This window comes from Ostrea edulis, chromosome 2 (genome assembly GCF_947568905.1).
Source record: "Ostrea edulis chromosome 2, xbOstEdul1.1, whole genome shotgun sequence".
Lineage (NCBI taxonomy): Eukaryota > Metazoa > Mollusca > Bivalvia > Ostreida > Ostreidae > Ostrea > Ostrea edulis.
The window spans coordinates 98,773,615-98,796,462 of record NC_079165.1 but is presented as its reverse complement, the minus strand read 5'-3'; the positions used below and the strand labels follow the sequence as shown (position 1 = coordinate 98,796,462).

The 22,848-nt window shown below is 35.3% G+C and overlaps 3 protein-coding genes across 4 annotated transcripts in view; 1 reads left to right on the top strand and 2 right to left on the bottom strand.

Moving 5' to 3' along the window:
• The window catches only part of LOC125678967 (glutathione hydrolase 1 proenzyme-like), a 42,347-nt gene extending 39,033 nt beyond the window's left edge, over nucleotides 1–3,314 (bottom strand). Inside the window, exon 1 of the mRNA XM_048917792.2 lies at nucleotides 3,168–3,314. The gene's annotated coding sequence lies outside the window, so the exon portion shown is untranslated. The remainder of the gene's footprint in view (nucleotides 1–3,167) is intronic.
• LOC125678968 (ubiquinone biosynthesis protein COQ4 homolog, mitochondrial-like) lies at nucleotides 3,308–11,318 on the top strand. Of its 2 annotated transcripts, XM_048917796.2 has the most exons (7): nucleotides 3,366–3,500; nucleotides 5,387–5,557; nucleotides 5,820–5,981; nucleotides 6,182–6,278; nucleotides 9,562–9,664; nucleotides 9,761–9,984; nucleotides 10,573–11,318. In XM_048917796.2, exons 2-7 carry the CDS (start codon nucleotides 5,533–5,535, stop codon nucleotides 10,748–10,750), a joined length of 789 nt encoding a protein of 262 aa, XP_048773753.2. In that variant the 5' UTR covers nucleotides 3,366–3,500; nucleotides 5,387–5,532; the 3' UTR covers nucleotides 10,751–11,318. The 2 variants fall into 2 exon arrangements, with proteins under 2 accessions (XP_048773752.2, XP_048773753.2); XM_048917795.2 differs by lacking the exon at nucleotides 5,387–5,557 and having other exon boundaries at nucleotides 3,308–3,500.
• Nucleotides 11,319–14,510: 3,192 nt separating this feature from the next.
• Nucleotides 14,511–17,767, bottom strand: LOC125681693 (U6 snRNA-associated Sm-like protein LSm2). The gene is made up of 4 exons (XM_048921883.2): nucleotides 17,682–17,767; nucleotides 17,390–17,457; nucleotides 16,306–16,396; nucleotides 14,511–15,185 (listed from the first exon to the last, which is right to left on the bottom strand). Exons 1-4 carry the CDS (start codon nucleotides 17,682–17,684, stop codon nucleotides 15,057–15,059), a joined length of 291 nt encoding a protein of 96 aa, XP_048777840.1. The 5' UTR covers nucleotides 17,685–17,767; the 3' UTR covers nucleotides 14,511–15,056.
• Between the last annotated feature and the right edge of the window lie 5,081 nt (nucleotides 17,768–22,848).

The window sequence follows — 22,848 nt, the reverse complement described above, 5'->3', positions numbered from 1 at the left end:
TACCAGGGAAGAATTGGTGCCTTGAAAGCAAGAGAAGAACAAGAGTCCCATGGGCCACATCGCTCAACTGAGTCACCTTGGTCCATATTTAAAGATTTTCCTTATATATTCCCATATAAAACTTTGATCTCTATTGTGGCCCCAACCTACCCCCCTGAGGTGGTTTTTACAAACTTGAATCTGCACTATGTCAGGAAGCTTTCATGTAAATGTAAACTTCTTTGGCTCAATGGTTCTTGAGAAGAAAATTAACTTTGATTCCTTATTCTGGCCCCATCCCTCCCCTGTGTGTGTGTGTGTGTGGGGGGGGGGGGGTAGCATACTTTTAACAAATTTGAATCTGCACTATGTCAGGAAGCCTTCATTTAAATGTAAACCTTTCTGGCCCAGTGATTTTTCAGAAGAAGATTTTTAAAGAATTTCCATATATATTTCTGTGTAAAAATTGGATCCCCTATTGCAGCCCATCCTACCCCTCGGGGGCCATGATTGTAACAAACTTGAATTTGCACTATGTCAGAAAGCTTTCATATAAATCTCAGCTTTTCTGGCTCAGTGGTTCTTAAGAAGAAGATTTTTAAAGATTTTCCCTATATATTTGTATGCAAAAATTTCATATCCTATTGTGACCCCAACCCATTCACGGGGTCATGGTTTTAACAAACTTGGATCTGCACTATGTCAGGAAACTTTCATGTAAATTTCAGTTCTTCAGGCCCAGTTGTTTTTAAGAGGATTTTTAAATAACTCCACCCTATTTTTGCATTTTTGTAACCATCTCCCCTTTGAAGGGGACATGGTCCTTCATTCAAACAAACATGAATCCACTTCACCCAATGATGCTTTGTGTCAAGTTGGTTTAAAATTGGCCCACTGGTTCTGGAGAAGAAGATTTTTAAAAGTCGTTAATGTGTTTTCACTATTTTGCTATTGTCTCCCCTTGGAAAGGGGCGTGGCTCTTCATTTGAACATACTTTAATCCCCTTTACCCAAGGATGCTTTGTGCCAAGTTTGGTTGAAATTGGCCCAGTAGTGCTGGAAAAGAAGATTTTTATATGTTGTCAATATATTTTCACTTTTTTGCTATTATCTCCCCTTAAAACAAACTTGAATCCCCTTCACCCAAGGATGCTTTGTGCCATGTTTGGTTGAAAGTGCTCCAGTGGTTCTGTAGAAGAAGATTCTTAAATGTTGTTAATGTATTTTCATTATTTTGTTATTATTTCCCCTTGGAAAAGGACATGTCCTTCATTTGAACAAACTTCAATCCCCTTCACCCAAGGATGTTTTGTGCCAAGTTGGGTTGAAATTGGCCCAGTGCAAATTTGAAAAGTTTACACTGAGGACAACGACGTTGACAGACAATGGACAAATGAGCAGAAAAGCTCAGGTGAGCTAAAAAGTTGCTTTACTCTACAAGTCAACATTTGCTCTATTACCTAACTACAGTGTACAATAACATAAATTAAAATGAATTCCACAGGATGTTCAAATGTCAGACAAACAAAATCATAATTTGATTTCTTTACAAAAATCAATGTCCTACAAGGCAAATATTTTTTTTTCAAGTGGACATTTTTTATCTTCTTTTTAGAGCTTTGTTCCTAAAATCTTAAAAGTAATAGTAAGTCAGGAAGTTTATCACAAAGTTGCTTTGAACAATCCATCTCATTATGTAACATAATGCAACTGAAATAACCTAGATCAACAGAGATGTGACCTACTTTAAACTGGTCAATACCACATCAAATGGCCCCGATATAAATCTTGTCTATTTTTACTAATTGAATAATCGAAAGGAAAGTTCAATATCTAAAATTCTTCAATAAATGACGACAATTTTATTGAAAATTTTGTTGAACTGTCAGGAACTTATGGCTTGAACTACTGCTGTATATTTTCCTGACAGAAGAGCGTGATCAGCGTTTCTTCCCAGAATCCTCTTCAAGATATATGTCAACAATAAGCAAACACACACATAGCCACTAACTATTAGATGAATACATACATTGCATATACAATGTGATTGATTTTCATTATAATATAGAATAACTCATAAAACAATGCTGATAAACTAAGGTTTTCCCCTCAGCACATGGATAAAAGTAAACAAATCAGAAATCGATAATTTTCTATCCCATTTTGAAAATTAAGAGGGGCAAATCCTAGATAAGATCTCAATATAATGATGTAGGATATTATCTTCTAAAGCAAATCAGACACTTGGCTATAGCGAAGATGCACAACAATTGAATGAATGACATCTTCAAATGATTAAAAATATCTTAAATTAAGAGAGTTTATGTTAATCTGGTGTTCTATATTGGCCCCAGGGTGAAAATGAAAATTCTGAAACCTTATAGCACATCTTTAAAAGTGATTTAGCTACTGCATATAAATTGTAAAAAGTAGATGGGAACCAGGGGATTCTTTGTTGAAAAATCGCTCATTGTTTTTTGACACCCATGATGAAAATGAAAATTCCAAAAACTTATTACAATTCTACAGGACACCACCAATTATCTTCCAAAATTTGATTTAACTAGTACAGTGTACAATGTAAGAGGAGTTGTGGGAACCGGGTTATTTAGCTTTAGTTTATAGAAAAAGCGTCATTTTCAACCCCCATATGACCCCAAAGGTGAAAATGAAAATTCCAAAACTTTAAATTAATGCACATCTACAGGACAATACCAATCATCTTTCAAAAGATTATTGGTCTAATGCGTAAAATGTATGAGAAAGTTCTGGGAACCAGGTTTGTTTTCCTTTTTAAGGAAAACAAAACGTCGTTTTTAACCCCCCATTTAGCCTTCCGGGTAAAATAAAATATTTTGAAACGTTATTGCACATATATATAACATATCTCTGACACCACCTATCCGGTACATAGAATCTGTAAACAAATCCTTCAACTTCATGAAATTTGAAGTGTGACTAGATGGTATATAGATTAACATATACTGAGGTAATTTCGGCCCCTTCATTGGTAATTTCGGTCATTTCTTTGGTAATTTCGGTGATTAGCGGTAATTTCGGTGATTCTATGCACCCCCACCTATCCATTTATCTGTTTATTATTTGGTATAAATACTATTTAAAATAAAGAGTTTGAGAAAAAATTAAGTGTTACAAACCAGGGCAACATAAAAACATTTAAAACTTACAGAACTCTCCTTGTGCTATGCAATCACACGTCGACACCTCCCAGTTCATGTGCAAGGGAAGGCTTAAAATGTTGAAATTTGGAACTTCACCGAGTACATGTGTTTGTTTTGTTTTGACTGGGAGATCTTTTTATCAATAGATAACTTATACTAGGACAATTCGTAAGGTAATTTATTAAGTCGTTCAACAGCGTGGATATTTGACCAAAATTATGAGTCGAAATCACCTACGGAAATGTTTGACATTTTCGAGATATTGCTTATTAAGACAGAATAGAATTTACTCTCGTGGAAACCAAATCACAAGAACAATTGCAACATTTGACAAAGATGGTAAGTGATTATTATTTCGAATTTCCTCAGTTTTCTTTTCTGATACGGTGTTTCCACTGAAGTATTCTCTCACCTTGTGTGGAGGTACATTTTATTGTACTTGTACTTAACTCTACAAAATGTTATCAAATATGTATGGTTTGTCTTTTTACTCCAATATACTGAACCGTAATGATACCACAATGAATTATGAAAATTAAATCATTTTTAATAAATTCTGAAAAGGAAAATGTACCAAACAGATTATAAAAGTGTAACAGGAAGGGAGAAAATGCAACGAACCAGACTGGGATTCGAATTTGGGCTGCATGAATCTTTAGTCAGGTTCTCTTCCATCTGGCCACTGGTGAATCTAATCCGATCCAGAGTGTGGGTGGGCATTTTTACCTAGACATATATATATCAGTTCCAGGGTAGAGCTGCAGCATTTTCTGGAGTTCTATGGGAATGACCAATTGTGTTCCGTTAAGCATTCTCTAGTGTAAATTCTCCTCTATCTACATGACCAAAGCATTCTCTTGTTTTATCAGACATCTGAGATTTTTCTGCATGCAGGCCACTTATTTTACAATTCTGTTAGAAGTTTGAAATTTTCTGCATACATTTAGTCAAGAGTTTACAGGTCCATACAATGATCAGTTCGCATGCAATAGTTTAATTCCACTTGCCCCGTAGTTCTTTGTGTACAGAATCTGGAATAACCTAAATGTCTACACCAGAGTCAATTTCAAATTGAACAAGTAGTCCATGAATCTTTTTGGCATATAATCATCCAAGCAACGCCACTATTTGAGTCAATGATGGATCCTGGGAACCATCAGGACTTTCCTTCATCGCCACTTTGGTCCATTTTCGAGACATTTGTTTACAGGAATTAAATTTTTTAGCAAAATTCTCCTGACGTTTTGCATTGTGCTCGATCTGGACATTTGCCGTGTGGATGTCTGGTTCCGGTATCATTTCTACCACACCTCATAGTTGACTTGGTGTCCAAAATGATTATGGGTTTCCTTTCCTTTCCTGGGACTTCATAGCATCCATGTTATAAGGAAATCACAGGGACTGTCTCTGAGTTAATTTCTCGCACTCTGGGTTGCTGCTTATTAACAATCTCATTCTGTATTACCATTGATGTGGCTGTCTCCAAAGCCAACTTTGGGTCTAACTGTAATTTTTTAGACAGTCTGTGGTGCCTCAGTCCAATTACTAATTTACGATATAAGAACATCATGAAGGGCGCCATTGCATCACAATATTTGACTAGAACATGAAGCATTCTTTCTGTCTTCTTGTTTTCATTAATTAAACTTTGCTCACTCCAATATCATATCTCATTTGTATGAAGTATATTCTACTTAACATATTTTTGACTGACTGCCACTCAAAATTCTGGCTTGTTGGAACTGAGCATGATCCTTTTGTAAATCACAATAATGTTAGCACGTACCACAGCCTTCCTGTTGCATTGGCTATTCATACTCTGCAGCCAGCATACATGTATGAATGTCTATCTGACTGCAAGCTTGATTACTGTACACTTAGGTTGCATAGGTCACGGCTATGATATATTTGAGACTGCATTAAAAAGCTATCACACCTTTATAATCTTAGGTAAAGCTGATCTTGGGCCAAGAAGATCTCTCTAACCTAGCATCAACAGAGATATAATTCTGACCACGAGTTGGGTCTTATATTTTAAGGTTACACTGGTTGCAACTATACCGGTATTTCTATGGTGCCATTAGGTTACAGACTTCTTTTGGTTGTTTTTTTTAAAACAAATTTATTTCAGTGAGGGAAACATTTATAGTTCACCTAATGTGAACTTTACGGATGGAAGTTTGTTATCTGATTGTTAACTTAAAAATTTTTGTCTTCTACTCAAGATCCATGACCACTGATTGACCACTGAGCACAAAGCATTCTTTCACTAAAGGGTATTACAGTTTGTACAAAGAAAGGACAATATCCACTCTAAGACTCATGCTAATTTTTCCCCCAGAACAATGCATTTCGTAGGAATGGTGCAGAAATGTTTTCAAGAGAATTTTCTGGAAGTATGATTTTGTATAGAATATATATCTATGACAAAAATCTTGTGTGCATGAAATGAACTTCTGTCTTGCTACTTTTAGTATTTGAAATGAACCTCTGTCTTGCTACTTTTAGTATTTGAAATGAACCTCTGTCTTGCTACTTTTAGTATTTGAAATGAACCTCTGTCTTGCTACTTTTAGTATTTGAAATGAACCTCTGTCTTGCTACTTTTAGTATTTGGTTGAAGATTATCTATCCTCTGGAATCTCTTTTATTTTGCAGAGAATGATGACAGAATGTACGTAGATGGGAATGGTCAACTGAGAGAACGACAGCTGGGGTATGATGATCTGTACTCCGGCCACATACCAACATCCACCATACAGAAAGTGCTACTCTCTGTCGGTTCAGCAGGAATGGCACTTCTGGATCCAAGCAGAGATGGTAGTGCTCAGTCAACCTAAAATTGTGTTTCATTGATACTTGCTTTAAATGCATGTATTTTAAGCAATTCATATTTCAATATACAATAATCTTAATTAAAGTAACAATTTTATGTAAAGTTACATTATGATAGATAGCATCATTTATTTATGGTATGAATTAAGAGTACATGTACTAATAATTGTGATGATATTATAAAGACATGATTGCAACACTTGGTGAGACTACAGGATATTGGGCACTTCGTTCCATCAAGCAGAAAATGGAGGCTGATCCAACTGGACAAAGGATTCTTCAGTAAGGATATCCAGTTCATATTAGGGTTTTGTTGCTTTTGGCATGTGTGCAAGATTTAAACTACATTTCTCACATGAAAAAGGTCAAGATCACAGAAAGGAAAATTTCTGGTATACAATTTAATTCAAGTGTCATTTCTTATCTGCATGATTATTACCAAATGTTAAGGAATGCTCTAAGGTTTGTTTTCAAGGTCAAACAAAAAGTTCAAGGTCATTGAATGGGGAAATCCAATTTGATATACATATCATATCTACCATTTTTACTCTTTTTTATGACCCCCCCCCCCCCCCCCCCCCCCCCCTTCCTCTTCAAAGAAGAGGGGCATATTGCTTTACACTTGTTGGTCGGTTTGTAGACCACATGTTGTCCTTTCAATATCTTGAGAACCATTCACTTGATCGTAATGATATTTCATATGTGGGTTGGTTATGAGTAGAAGAGGACCCCTATTGTTTTTCAGGTTCAAAGGTCAATCTACTCTGGACATAGGAAGAAAATGTCCGCTCAATATCTTGAGAACCCTTTGCTTGACAGACATCAAACTTGGTACACTGGTACATCCCAAAAAGTAGATGACCCCCCTATTGATTTTGAGGTCACATGGTCAAAGGTCAAGGGTTAAACTGGACATAGGTATATACAGTCCATTCAATATCTTAAGAACCCTTTGCTTGACAGATATCAAATTTGGTACACTGGTACATCTTTAGGAGAAGATGACACCTTTTTGATTTTGAGGTCACATGCTCAAAGGTTAAACTGGACATAGGAACATACTGTCTGCTCAATATCTTGAGAAACCTTTGCTTGACAGACATCAAACTTGGTACACTGGTACATCTTCAGGAGAAGATGACCCAATTAATGTTGAGGTCACATGGTCAAAGGTCAAGGGTTAAACTGGACATAGGAATATACTGTCTGCTCAATATCTTGAGAAACCTTTGCTTGACAGACATCAAACTTGGTACACTGGTACATCTTCAGGAGATGACCCGGTCGGATTAAAACCTATCATCAAAAAACGGCATTGTTTACATAACAAAGAATTGTGAGCTCGATCTGTATCTCCCATGTACCTCGACAACTGACAATCAAATTTTTGCTGACCATTAGAAATACCTTAGTTAAGCATTTTAAACACTACAATTGGAATAATAAAGTTTGAACATTTTCAGCTCAAATCGTGTCCATACCCCCCCCCCCCCCTCTATTTTGCAGGAACTATATACTGGTATCAAATATTTTTTTGTGATGTTGATAGTGACCCTTGACCTACTTTTCAAACACTTCTGAGTAGACTATATGCATAATTTTCAAAGAAAGTACATATCTGTGTACAAATGTTTAAGATTTCACATTTCCTGGGAAAGAAGTTCTGGCCTTCAGGGGAAGGGGGGGGGGGGGGGGGGGGGCAAAGTTATCTATTGCTTTATATCTATTTTAGGTAACTTTAACAAGATATAAATAGATATTGGGCAAAATATACAATTTTTAGCTCACCTGAACCAAAGGTTCAAGTGAGCTTTTCTGATCACTTTTTGTCCGTCGTCTGTCTGTCTGTCTGTTAAACATTTCACATTTTCAACTTCTTCTCCAGAACCACTAGGCCAATTTCAACTAAACATGGCCAAAAGCATCCTTGGGTGAAGGGCTTTCAAGTTTGTTCAAATGAAGGGCCATGTCCCTTTCAAAGGGAGATAATCACAAAAATGCAAAAATAGGGTGGGGTCATTTAAAAATCTTCTTCTCAAGAACCACTGGGCCAGAAGAGCTGAAATTTACCTGAAAGCTTCCTGACATATTGCAGATTCAAGTTTGTTCAAATCATGGCCCCCGGTGGTAGGATGGGGCCACAAGGGGGGATCAAAGTTTTACATACAAATATATAGGGAAAAACTTTAAAATCTTCTTCTCAAGAACCACTAAGCCAGAAAAGCTGAGATTTACATGAAAGCTTCCTGACATAATGCAGATTCAAGTTTGTTCAAATCATGGGCCCCTGGGGTTGGATGGGGCCACAATAGGGGATCAAAGTTTTACATACAAATATATAGGAAAAATCTTTAAAAATCTTCTTCTCAAGAACCACTGAGTCAGAAAAGCTGATTTTTACATGAAAACTTTCTGACATAGTGCAGATTCAAGTTTGTTCAAATCATGGCCCCCGGGGATAGGATGGAACCCCAAGGGGGGATCAAAGTTTTGCACACAAATATATAGGGAAAAACTTTAAAAATCTTCTTCTCAAGAACCACTAAGCCAGAAAAGCTGAGATTTACATGAAAGCTTCCTGACATAATGCAGATTCAAGTTTGTTCAAATCATGGGCTCCGGGGGTTGGATGGCCGGGGCCACAAGGGGGATCAAAGTTTTACATACAAATATATAGTTAAAATCTTCTTCTCAAGAACCACTAAGCCAGAAAAGCTGATATTTACAAGAAAACTTTCTGACATAGTGCAGATTCAAGTTTGTTCAAATCATGGCCCCCGGGGGGTAGGATGGGGCCACAAGTGGGGGGGGGGGGGGGGGGGGGTCAAAGTTTTACAAACAAATATAGGAAAAAGCTTTTAAAATCTTCTCAAGAACCATTGGGCCAAAGAAGTTGACATTTACATGAAAGCTTTTTGACATAGTGTAGATTCAAGTTTGCAAAGGGTAGTTTGGGCCATAATAGGGACTAAGGTTTTACATGCAAATATATATGGAAAGTCTTCAGATATGGGCCAAGGTGACTCAGGTGAGCGATGTGGCCCATGGGCCTCTTGTTCCTTTGTGTTGTCAATATTTGAAGATGGGTGGGTATATGGGACTCACATGAAGTAATTCAATGAATATAGATATATTTACTGTTTTAATAAAAAAAAAAAAAAAAGGATACACATAGGGAAATGTATCTCCTGGCTTGATGGTGAGTGCCTTCCGACCATAATTGGGAAATAAAATTTTATTTTCTGCTGATATTTTTCTCGATAATCTTCAATTGTAGGTTGTCAACCATTTCTTTGAACAACAAATCCAATGCTTGCGGAAAATGTTGAAAAATTATGATTGGCATTATTGCACCACATAGACATTTTTGACAAATTTTAATTTTTTTAAACACTTGATACTTTGCTGTGGATGATCAGGTGACTATTAAGACATGTGGGCCCCGTTTCCTCCTCCTGTTGCATTTTATACTTTTGTGTTTTTAAACATGTACATATAAAAAGAAACATGCTGGTCTTTTTTCATGAATGTGTTTATATATTTAAATTGTGTCTTTGATAACTAGGGAACAACCAGTCATTAATACAAGTACAGTGTCTGTTGATTATCTTGGAAGTTTGCCGGAGGGTACATTTGGAAAGAAATACTGGCATTTTCTCAGCAAAAATGTAAGTTCAGCAACACAGATTATTTAACTATATCCAGAAACCTCGTCAAATTATTTCTAGTCCAACAGATGCAAGATCTTGTACTTGTTCATTCAGGGTTTTTCTCCGGATGCTAGATTGCCAATTCACTTTGTGGATGACCCAGAATTAAAGTATGTCATGTTGAGATATCGTCAAGTCCACGACCTTTTTCACTCCATTCTTGGGATGCCCCCTCACATGTTGGGAGAAGTTGCTGTCAAGTGGGTGGAGGCTCTGCAGACTGGACTCCCCATGTGTGCTCTTGGAGCATTGTTTGGTCCACTCAGATTAGGTCCAAAGTATGTAGTTTGTATGTCTATGTGGTGTGCATATGTAACTTGTAGATGTGGCGTGTATGAAGTCATTGGAGTGGGCATTAGTTAGTTCATAATAGGATATTATAGTTATTTAATTTTTGGACATTAATTAGTTATCTTACGATAGGACATTAGTTATTAAATGATTGAACATCAGTTATTTAATTACGGGACACAATATAGTTATTTGATTAGACATTAGTCAAGTAATTTAATAATTGGAATTTGGTTATTTAATTATAGGACACAATTCAGGTATTTCATGATTAGACATTAGTCAAGTCATTTAATGGTTATTTACATATTGGACATTAGTTATACAATGTATAAAGATTGAACAGAAGTTATTGAATGGTTGGACTTTAGTTATTCAATGATTGGACACCAGTTATTTCATTTTGGGACACAATTTAGTCATTTCATAATTAGACATTAGCCATTTAATGATTGGGCGTAAGTTATTTCATGACTGGCCATTTAATGATTGGACATTAAGTTCTTTTAAAAGGAAAACAGAAATTTTGTATCTTATTGGTATGATATAATTTGTTGGTTTTTTTATTCCTGCAGACACACTAAGAAATACCTAGATACTTATCTACCATGGGCGATTAGAAATGGACAGAATGCCAAGTTTTTGATGGCCGTTTACTGGGAAGAGCACTGGGAGGATGATTTAGAGGAACTTCGGCAGCAGCTAAATATAGAACCTCCTCCTATAACAGCCACTAGCTCAAATAATGCCTAAGTGTGGATCCAGTGTGTATATCTGTTTCTCATATCACCACCAATGTTTTCTACATCATCAAAATGCATGAACTTGAATTTTTTTAAAATATTATAAATTGCTTTATACCATTGCTATGATTTCATGGATAGAGAAAAAGTATGGAAAAAGAGTCAGTATTCTGTGATCATGGGAACATCTCAGTGCATGAACTTTTCATGAGGATTACTCTTCTTTTACAAAAATATTCATAACATTCATTACTGTACAATGCACAGACAGTTGTAAACAAAAGTACACTCCATGTAAACCTCTAATCAGTCATATTGGATGCAACAGCTGCAAAATTCTGCAACAATTGTTATTATAGAAGGGAGTCATCTCCTTTTTAATTGTTACAAGCATGATTCAGTTGATGTATGTAATGGGTTTTCAGATTTTTCTGTATGATTGATTACATTAAGTCTGACGTGTAATTCCCATTTACATGTAGCTGTTTACAAAGTGCAGCTTTTCTATGTATAGTAAATACAGTACTGTAATTCTGTATACAAAATTGTTTTCTTTGCATTAAAATACTATTAGTATTTGGTCAAGTTCAAGTTATCTGCCTATTCAACATTAGATTCATTTCCTCTGCTATTAAGGAAATTGTGTTTTCAATGTTGTTTATATAGGTGTGTTTATACATGTATATATATGTGGAAAGATGTCATGAAAACTGCAACATATGTTTCATCTAATTTTCAAAAAAGACGGGTTTGATGACTGCAAGAACCTATTAAGTTTTGGGAGCAGCCTGTGCATGAGAATAGTTACAGATGTAGCAGACAGTATACAGGGAACTTACGAGTCAACCATGCAAGTTACGCAACATTGAGCGCAACCTGTTCTTTGTTGTGTGACCGCTTCACATGATTAAGCAGTGAAAATCAAATCTTTGCAATACGAGTGAGCCATCTGTGATCTTAGGGCATTAAAAAAAAAATCAAATTACACATATTTATTAAACAAGCTGGAAAATAATATTGATATACATGTACAATATACTGCGATAGAATTACTAATTACAAACAAGAGGCCCATGGGCCACATCGCTCACCTGAGTCACCTTGGCCCATATCTGAAGACTTTCCATATATATTTGCATGTAAAACCTAGTAGTCCCTATTATGGCCCAAACTGCCCTTTGCAAACTTGAATCTACTACTATGTCAGAAAGCTTTCATGTAAATGTCAACTTCTTTGGCCCAATGGTTCTTGAGAAGAAGATTTTTAAAGCTTTTTCCTATATTTGTATGTAAAACTTTAGAACCCCCCCCCCCCCCCACTTGTGGCCCCATCCTACCCCCCGGGGGCCATGATTTGAACAAACTTGAATCTGCACTATGTCAGAAAGTTTTCATGTAAAATTCAGCTTTTCTGGCTCAGTGGTTCTTGAGAAGAAGATTTTTAAAGTTTTTCCCTATATATTTGTGTGTAAAACTTTGATCCCCCCCTTGGGGCCCCATCTTATCCCCGGGGGCCATGATTTGAACAAACTTGAATCTGCACTATGTCAGAAAGTTTTCATGTAAAAATCAGCTTTTCTGGCTCAGTGGTTCTTGAGAAGAAGATTTTTAAAGATTTTTCCTATATATTTGTATGTAAAACTTTGATCCCCTATTGTGGCCCCATCCAACCCCAGGGGCCCATGATTTGAACAAACTTGAATCTGCACTATGTCAGGAAGCTTTCATGTAAATCTCAGCTTTTCTGGCTCAGTGGTTCTTTAGAAGATTTTTAAAGTTTTTCCCTATATATATGTATGTAAAACTTTGATCCCCCCTTGTGGCCCCATCCTACCACCGGGGGCCATGATTTGAACAAACTTGAATCTGCAATATGTCAGGAAGCTTTCAGGTAAATTTCAGCTCTTCTGACCCAGTGGTTCTTGAGAAGATTTTTAAATGACCCCATCCTATTTTTGTGATTATCTCCCCTTTGAAAGGGACATGGCCCTTCATTTGAACAAACTTGAAAGCCCTTCACCCAAGGATGCTTTTGGCCATGTTTGGTTGAAATTGGCCCAGTGGTTCATGAGAAGAAGATGAAAATGTGAAAAGTTTACAGACAGACAGACGGACGCCGGACAAAATGTGATCAGAAAAGCTCACTTGAGCCTTCGGCTCAGGTGAGCTAAAAATATTGATTGCAATATGTTTTTGATATATTAGTATGTAAAACAAACAATGAGTTCTTTGAGAACTTTCAGAGTTATGGACAAACGGTTATGAACCCCAAGTAACTAGGGATGATACGTGTCCCATGAACTCGCAGTTGGTGCGAGTGTAATTATTACAATACCAAAATGAAATGTGGTAAGAGTTTTCAGTTAACTTCACCTTTAAATGATTAAAATCAACAGTGTTCATTTCCATACCGTAAAAAGTCTGTCAAATATTTCATTACCAAGTACAAGGAAAATCTGCTGAAGACTCAAATCTGTTTTTTTTTATCCGTGTCCTATTGACCTGACTTTTGGATTGCAAAACCACTAAAGATGATTGGGTAAATTAAATCAATTCACCAATTAAGACTTGAAACTTCCTAACTGGATGGACAAATGATTCCAATATGCCATCCTCCCCCTCAAATCTTTGTTTGCGGGTGTGTGCACATTATAATTAGAGGTATAACCAGAAGGGAGAAAATGCAACAGACCAAACCAGGATTTGAACCCGGACTTCCTGAATCTCTTGTCAGGTACCCTACCAACTGAGCTATCTGGCCACTAGCAATCGAACCCGTCTCACCACTACATTCCTCCTATTTTCACCCTCAAAGACACACAACCCAGATTCTTTTTGCCCCTGGCTGGACTTTCATCTGTCAGTTCTAGGGCTGGTCACGGCACCAAATGTAACAGGGATAAAATGTAACGGACCTGACCAGGATAAGAACCTGGGTCCTCCGAATCTCTATTTATTGAGCCATCTGGCCATCGGCCATTGAACCTGTCAGACCTCTACATTGGTTTTTTAAACAGACATATGATGCACAAGCCTCCATCAGATATACTCACTTGAACATTCTGGTCTGGTAAACTTATATACATTTATTGCATGATAGTGAGGGAGATATGAAGATTTATTCACCCAAGAAAAATCATATTCCCCAGGGCAACGCCTGAGGGGAATATGATTTTTCTTGGGTGAATAAATCTTCATATCTCCCAAACATGCATGCAATAAATTGTTTATTATACCGAAACAAAGCAAGACCACAAAATTGCATTTGAGATTGGAGTCCGCTCATCTATACATTGTACATGTATGTAGCTGAGATTGCCCTAACGGTAACACCCCGCCTCAACTAATTAGAAGGTACAAACATCGAAATACAGTGAAATGATAACCAGTTTTTGTTTTACCATTCTCCTTGAATGCTGATTTACTTGCTTGTTTTTGTATCAACCAAAACCAGGCGATTTAACTGTGTATCAGAGACCCGCATATTTTGTGCCTTACGAATTATGGAAGTAGAATGACTCGGACTTATTGTGACGTCACAATACATTTCATCGTCTTTGACGTTAAATTTATGGAAATGCACGAGGCTGCCCAAGCGGTAAATATGATAGGGAGATATGATGTTTGAGAGGGAGATATGAAGTTTTGTTATCCCTGGCATGTGACCGTCTAGACCAATCAGATTACGCGTTGCATAGAATTCTCATACTGAGGTATAATAATAGGTATTATGATGCATGACATGATACAATATATAACAAACAACCTTGTTGATTAATGATCATTTAATGAATGGAAAATCCAGTGTGAAATACATGTACCTTTGGACATGATTAGCTAACTCCGAAATTGTATGCACATACCATACTGATTCAATTCAGAGCTTTAAGAATTGTATGACATATTAAAAGAGACATTTCCTCTGAACTTCTACTTGCAATATTCAGTTTAATATGATTAACTAAGATAAAAATCTTTTTTATTTTTCATTTTTTGCCTCAGATATTTTAGTTACAAAAAATGTGTATAGCAAAGTGCAACAACATCAGATATTTTAAACGAGTCAAAAATCAGATCTTGCCATCTGTACAAATGTGTTAAACAGAAGGAAGTACAATCATTTGTCTATGGCCATTCATTCATACTACATCAAAAATGACAATTGAAATCTGTTAAAAAACCTTAAGAATGCACTATTACTGAATGTGCATAAGACATATCTACTGTCCATCTGCATTTTAGATAACATTTTCATATTCTTGATTTCACTTGTCAAGCTGCCTCTATTCATGCTTGTGTAAGCCTGTGTTTTATCATCACCTCTGCCTATTCTGGGCTGCTTCTTTGCGTGCTGCATCTTGTAAAAGTTGTGTGTCACACTCATCAGCAGGAAGCTGAACATATCGCACAACAGACCCACGAATAAAACAGTTTTTCACAGACAGCTGAAAACATACAACAAAGCCTTACAGTGTACATGTATAAGATACATCTCTGATACGTCAGTATGTCTTGACCATGGATACATTTAACGTAGTTCCACACTCCTGTGACGTCATAAGATTTTGCAAAGTCAATGATTTAATGACAGGAACATAAATTTTGTTGGAGTCTTTTTCAATAGTTATTTTAAAAAAAATTGTCAGCCATAAAATATTTCAAAAGTCTTAGTTATATTTGAATAGTCAATGATATGTTTCAAAATATTGAATCCAAGGACAATAACTCCATTTTCAATAAATTATTTATTAAGTCCATTATGCAATAGATTTCCTTTATTTTTCACAAACATTTTACCAAGGTGATAAGGAATCATTATCTGTGTCTTTTCGTGAAATTACATAACATTTTAATCCATGAGTGATTTTGAATAGCTCAGTTGTATGGTGCCAGACTTCGGTTTTTTATGGGGGTATACATACTCTAGAAGCTATAAATTCGAAATTATTAAGGAAAGGTATGGATTTTTTTTCATAAATAACTATAACAAATGTAACTCTACTAATATAAACAGAAAAAATGATATGTAAACCATGCTATAAGGAAATTGTGTCCACATTTATTCGTTTTTTAACATTTTGGAGAACAACGCTAATTCAATAATTCTGCACTTATTATTCTAAAATTTGATGAACATATTGAAAATGACATGTGTTTTAGTTATTGAAATGATTCTTGATAAATAAATGCAATTAAACAATTTTCTTGTTGTTTTTATTTTAAAATAACGACAAATAACTGTTTCCAATGAATTTCATAAAAAACTACATAGGGGTACATGACTTCAGTAGTGTCTGTAATGGAAATTAATATGGAAATCCTTAACTAATTTGCATTTTTTCATTACTCTGAATGTTAATTTATTGATTCCAAACAAAAAAATGCTACCTAAACCCAAAAAATCCAGGACTAAGGACCCACCTTAAAACAAATATATGTATATAATATATCCTGATCATTGATTGATGTAATGATGAATTTGATTTCAAAATTTTAAATACTAGTTACCCATACATACCAGGTATACATATGATATATATGTATGTATAGAAACTCAAAACTCACCATATGTGGGTATTTGTCAGGATCTGTCACTGTGATGTCTGTCAATTTAATGTTCAGAAACTGGTCCACTGAATGCAAGGTTCCACAAATACTGTAAAATTAAAAAATATTTCAGTATTAGTCATATATCGGTTCATCTAACCTTTATAATCAATGTTCTCTATCACTTTGCTGAGAAATCCATTAATCAATATTGCACAGGATTGCTACTTGCTACTCATTTGAAGTGCAGATGTCTTTTAACAAGGCATTATAATGAAAATCTCAAGATTTACATGTAATTATATATGTAGTATACAGGAGAAAATCTGTGGCTGGACCGGGAATAGAACCCAGGGCCCCTGCATTACTAGTCAGGTGCTCTAACCACTGAGCTACCCAGGCCGATATCCACAGTCCATATAGCCCTAACTACTACATTCCTCCCTCCTTAATTTGTCTTCGCCCTTGAAGACACACACAACCCAGGTTCTTTTCGCCCCTGGCAGGACAACCTGCAGTGCAGGGGTGGTCAATGGCACCAAGTGTTGTATATAGGAGAGAGGAGAAATTTCCGAGAAAATCTTTGACTGGACCGGAAATCGAACCCGGGACCCCTGCAATACTAGTCAGGTGGTCTAACCACTGAGCTATCCAGGTCGATATCCACAATCCCTATAGCCCTATTACATATACAAAATAAATGTTTTAAACTCTTTAATCTTTATGAAATCTGTCTTGCTGTTATGTGTTTAATGAAAACATCAAAATATTTTAAATCTGATTTTCATGACTTGAATCAGTATGTCATATCATTCAAAGAAGAAAGAGAAAATACTGACCAACCTACCCACCTTGAAAAATGTGGTTTGGAGTACATCAAACAAAAATCTTAATGATGGCCTTAAATTTTGCTATCCTTGCCATCTGATACATATTTTGTATACACAAGTTTTAAATATTTTTAGGAAAATCCATTCAAAAATGAAATGAGTTACATACTTCAAATTTCTTGTCATTCATTTACAACTACTGCGCGCCCAAGAATGTGTAAATTAATATTCAAGAATATCTTAAACAAATCATGGAAGGTGTGCTTGCTTACCTCAGATCATTCTTTAATTCAACTACCACATCTTTCCCAACTAGCGATTTGAAAAATGAATAAAAAAGCTGCAACAAAAACAAGACAATATCACATTTCTTCTGTTATCATATGAATATGTATGATTTTACAAATACTGATTTCACAGAGGAAATTCTGACTTTGTCAGTTATTACAGATGAACAGTTTCCAACCTAAATAAAACATGTCGTTTTATTACTTATTAGTTTATTTATATAAAAATTACCAAATACAAGAAGAGAGATAAAAAAAACAAAAAACACCTTATTACCATTTTGTGTTTTAAGTTTTTCTGTGCACCGGCTTTTCTTTTCTCTTAACAACTCTTACTTAAACTATTTCGTATAGACATGGCATAGTATATCGTGCATAAAAATGTCGGACATTTTTATTTCATCTACCAACATATCAGAAGCTGCAAACGCTTGCAAGCAGCGGTGGTGGTGGCGTTGACTGATATGTGTGTTCAAAGTTTAGTTGAACAAATTGATTGTTCTTCAAAGTGTATTATTTACAAACATGTTATTGATCACTTTTCGTTGTACAGTATTACCTTTGTAAACCTATACCTAATATGTATAAAAGACACATTTGTCGAATTAGACTATCCTCTCATAATCTTGAAAATAGAGTATGTAAATTTTGTAAAATTGACATAGAGGACGAATACCACTTTATATTAATTTGCCCTCATTACGAGGAATTTCGACATAGATATATCAAAAACTATTATAGGCAAAAACCATCTGTTTTCAAATTTGTACAATTATTTAGTTTTCTTAATGTACACGAACTTTGTAATTTAGAGAAATATTTATGTCTTGCACTTAAGTTGCGAGAAAACCTTGTTTAAGTTATTCTCCGTTGCTTGCTTGAATTAGTACACTGCTATACAATGTCATTTTTATGTACATGTATTTATGAAATTGATGTGATAAGACATATATATGTCTTAAGCAATAAAGAATATATATAATATGCATATATTGCATATGCAAATTACTACAGGAAAGTAGGCCTAACCAAGAGACCAGTAACAGCAGCATGGTTAGACCTCCAGCATACAAGCATCCTTGTAAACTTGCTCAAGTCTCTATGTTTAATAATTAGTGCTCTCTTTAATACTTTTTAATAATGCCAAATATAGAAGATTTAATTATGCCAGAGAGCAGAAATTTGGACGAAATGATAAAGTAATGAAAACAACATAGAGACTTGAGCAGGTCTAGCAGCCTTGCAGAATCTGCAGTTATTCCGCAGCATGCACGCTAGGCCAAGGTCATACATCAACACGTGTAATTAACATTAATCATTATTAGGCATAGGGTAGAAGATATTGAGCTTTAAATAATATTTAAATAAAGTATTATATTTCATCGTTTAAATGATATTGTCCTCGGACTCCGAGGGTAAACGCGTTTTTGCCTACCACCAAACACACACACACACACACAAGCATTTTTTGCCGAATGTTTAGATTAGATCATTTTTACCAAATCAAAATATAAATATCTTTGTGGAGTTTTTTCGTCAAGGGTTTTCGCTCTTTTAACTAGTAAAAAGCAGACCATAGATTAAGATTTTATTGGCAGGCGCGTAGCCCTGTTTGGAAGTGCAAGCCCATACAGGCGAGGTGTCTGGGGGCGCCCTATTGGGAGGTTCAGGGGGCGAAGCCCCCCGACGGAAAACGATTTTAGCAAATCAGGACCCCCTAAAATGCATTTTAAGCATGATTTTGAGAATCACTGAGGAGACATGATTTTCAAAAATGTCTCCCGTGCCCAAATCAGTTGCCCAGTTTGGCAAAACAGTTGCCCGAATCAGTCGCCCAAACCTTTTCAATTTTTCATGGCACCACAGGGGATGACAATTTAAAAAAAGAATCACTGATTTTTTTTGGTTCCCCGCCACGTCGATTTAATATGACACGTCATATGCGACAGAATGTATCACAGACGCTCGCAGGCATAAGTACGGAACTGCGTACACATTGAGAGAGAGATACTTTGCCGTTAAAATATTTATGCCTCAAACATAACTGCATTATATAATCCCAGTTTAAATATAATTTAATCAGCATCATGATGCCCATTCAATCAAACTCATTTTCAAATCATTAACATCATGTCAAATATCCCTTTAAAATGTACATCATATATATGTAGTAGACGGATTAGGATATTCATTTACCATAGGCAGTCGAAAACAACTGGGGGAAATCGTAAAACGAATGTAAAGTCAGTCCAAGTACACATGATGAGTTGGCATAATAAAATACTTTAGAAAATAATTTTGTGAATTCTTTTGGGTTTGGAAACTGACAAGAAACCCTGCATTTCAGTATGTTTTACCTGTTCCGCCGCCCATATACAGGATTGTATAAAAATGTGCAGGTAAATGTATAAAACAAGTCAATTAATATCTATGAATTAAATCAATTAAAATTATCAATAAGTTAAGAAATGTGGGAATATAAAAATTTTAAGATTTGCTTGACAACAAATACAACATTGTATAGATGATTAAAGTATGTATATCCTGTACAGCGCTTTAAATAGAGGAATTTCATATTATATTTGGCGCTTTATAAATCCTCGCCAAGGCTCGGGGATAGAAAACACACAACTTGTTGAATATAAATCATATCAAACCACAAACCACGGGACACCCTATATATAACGAATGACGTCAACTAAAATATTACCTACATAATGTCTGAGTTTGATGCATTGCTGTCAGTGGAAAGATTGAATGCGACTCTGATGACTTGAATAGAACAGAGAAGGTTATATTGGCATCATTAGCAGGAAAATCCAAAAGTGAATCAGAAAGTTACAAATCAATCTATTTTCCATTGTAAAGAAAATAAAAAATGTAATAAACATTGAATATACATAAACTGCAATTCAAACGATCGATTGACATCAATAAGTATATATCAAAGAAACTTTCGTCGTACAATATGTACACGGCTTTTATCGCAGACTTTAAATTGTAGAATTTATCTTAAATAATACCAAGCAGTGTATCTCATGATACATTTAAATCTATCGTAAAACTTGTATTTCCACACATTGGAAAATCATTGACATTATGATTGATTGCATATAAACTTTTTCTGTTGCATGGATTTTACCATTCCTTCTTCCGTTTTTTGTGGTATTCCAATGGAAATTTATAGATTCGTCATAATTACTTGTTACAACATACCGTATTTCTGAAGACATAAGGGTATATATAGGCTTAAAGCAGATTATCTCTATCTGCATTTTTTGAGAACAGCGAATTGCATGTTAAGAAGTCCAATATAAAACAATTTACATCAATACATTGTGGAAAGTGTGAATTTACTTATTGTAAGAATTCAGTAAGATCAGCTCCTGGTATTCTTCGACATGGGGAGGATTCTTTACGTCACAATATTCCTTGTGGGCATTGTATTGTTCGAGGTACACTCTCAAACCGTAGGTAAGAGCATTATCGATATGTAGATATATAAAGCATGCAGTTTTTCAATTCTTATTACGGGAAACTCGATGAATTACGAAAGTCTAATAGTATAATGAAAATAAATAAATTCACCTTCTACTATCTCGTAATTACGAGATAATCATCTCGAAATTACGAGAAAATATATCGTAATTACGAGATAACCATTACGTAATTACGAGAAAAGATCTCGTAATTTCGAGATAGTCGTCTCTTAATTACATGTACGGGAAAGTATATAAATATTGGTCACATGATATGAAGGTCGTGGTCGCCTTTTTGTTAATCTCATTAAATAATCATGTTTGACTTGTTTCATTTTATGTATTGATAAATTTCAAATGCGTACGTATGTGTATGTATCTTTTGTTTTTACTTTTTTAGTAGCATGCCTGTATAGAACTAGTGCCATAGAACTCTCTCTCTCTCTCTTTATCTCTCACGCGTACTCAATATCTTAAGTAACCAGTACGAAATGATTTTATTATTAAAGATATATGATGACATTAATGAGTAAAGAAAGAAAAATATTGTAAACATTTGTGTATCATAGTCTAAATGTGTAAAAAAAAAAAAAATAAAAAAAAATCCCAACTTATTTCAATGTCTTATTCATACTCGCGGTATGTGATCCAGTACCTGATGAATCATTTGATAATGTGAGGGTTTGTGTCGGTACATATTGTTATAATATTGGAGTTTCACTAATTCTGTTCATTTGTTTATCTTGCATGCTGTAGAAGTCAATACAAGTTTCACACTTTCAATTTACAACCCATTGAATTGGAGATCAAACCTCCGTAATAAAACAAGAATAAACACCTGTCGATCCGACCATTTTTGGCTTTTGAAAACATAATAATAGACGTATAAATAATCCGGCTCTAATGATATTAATTAGTGTTTAATTATTGTAAAAACCAATGAAAGAAACAAAACCCATAAGAATTATGCGTAAAAAGGCATTTCATATGTCTAAAAGTGTGTCCTGAAACCAAAATTATGGCCGGAACTAAACTTATCTGGGCCGATAACGTAAATTATAACCCGGAAAAAAATTAGAGGTATTTGACGTTCCGACAGTAACGCTAACCTATCCGTAACTAAATGACTGTGGAATCATCATTCTTCGTGGGGTGTGGATTTCATGGGTCACTCTTTCCTCGAACATTTTTTAAAACCGTAATCTCTCTTAGTGACATCGTATCGCTTACCTACGAAATTACGGTTTCACGAACCAGCAAAATTTTCCTTACCCAAGAACATTAACCCCCACGAATTGAAATGAGTCCACAGTACGCGACACCGGACGACAATATGTACCGTCACACACACTCTGTTAAAGTTCATCTCGATTTACTGACCAAGTAACAGAGGGAACAGGGGAAATAGTAACTTGTTGAGTATCTTTTAATTCTCAAAAATTATCCCAAGATGGCAAAATAAAGTTTCGATAAATTATTCACATAGTATAATTTCCCGTTTACCAAATCAAATGCTTCCAATTTCAAGTTGAGCAACTCGGCTTTATATACACATATTTCCTTGTAATTACGAGGTCTTTTCTCGTAATTTCGAGATAATTATCTCGTAATTACAATATCTTTTCTCGTAATTTCGAGATAATTATCTTGTAATTACGAGATAATGGAATGTGAATTAATTTTTTTTCCACATGATACTTATAGGCTCTAGCAATTAATCGATTTTTTATGCTGTTATATGTTAATTTCACTCTACAATGGTTGACAGGTCGATTTGGACGTCCGCGGCGACAACGTTTTTCTTCAAGTCTCAACATTAGAGGACCAGGAGGTATGATAAGTTAAGGCTGAATTTATGAAAATAAATTTTCTCCTAATTTCATAGATATTATGCTACAAGAAATCAAATTGAATTGAATTTTGTAGTGAGAGTGCCACTAAATGGACTAGGAAATCTCCAGGACC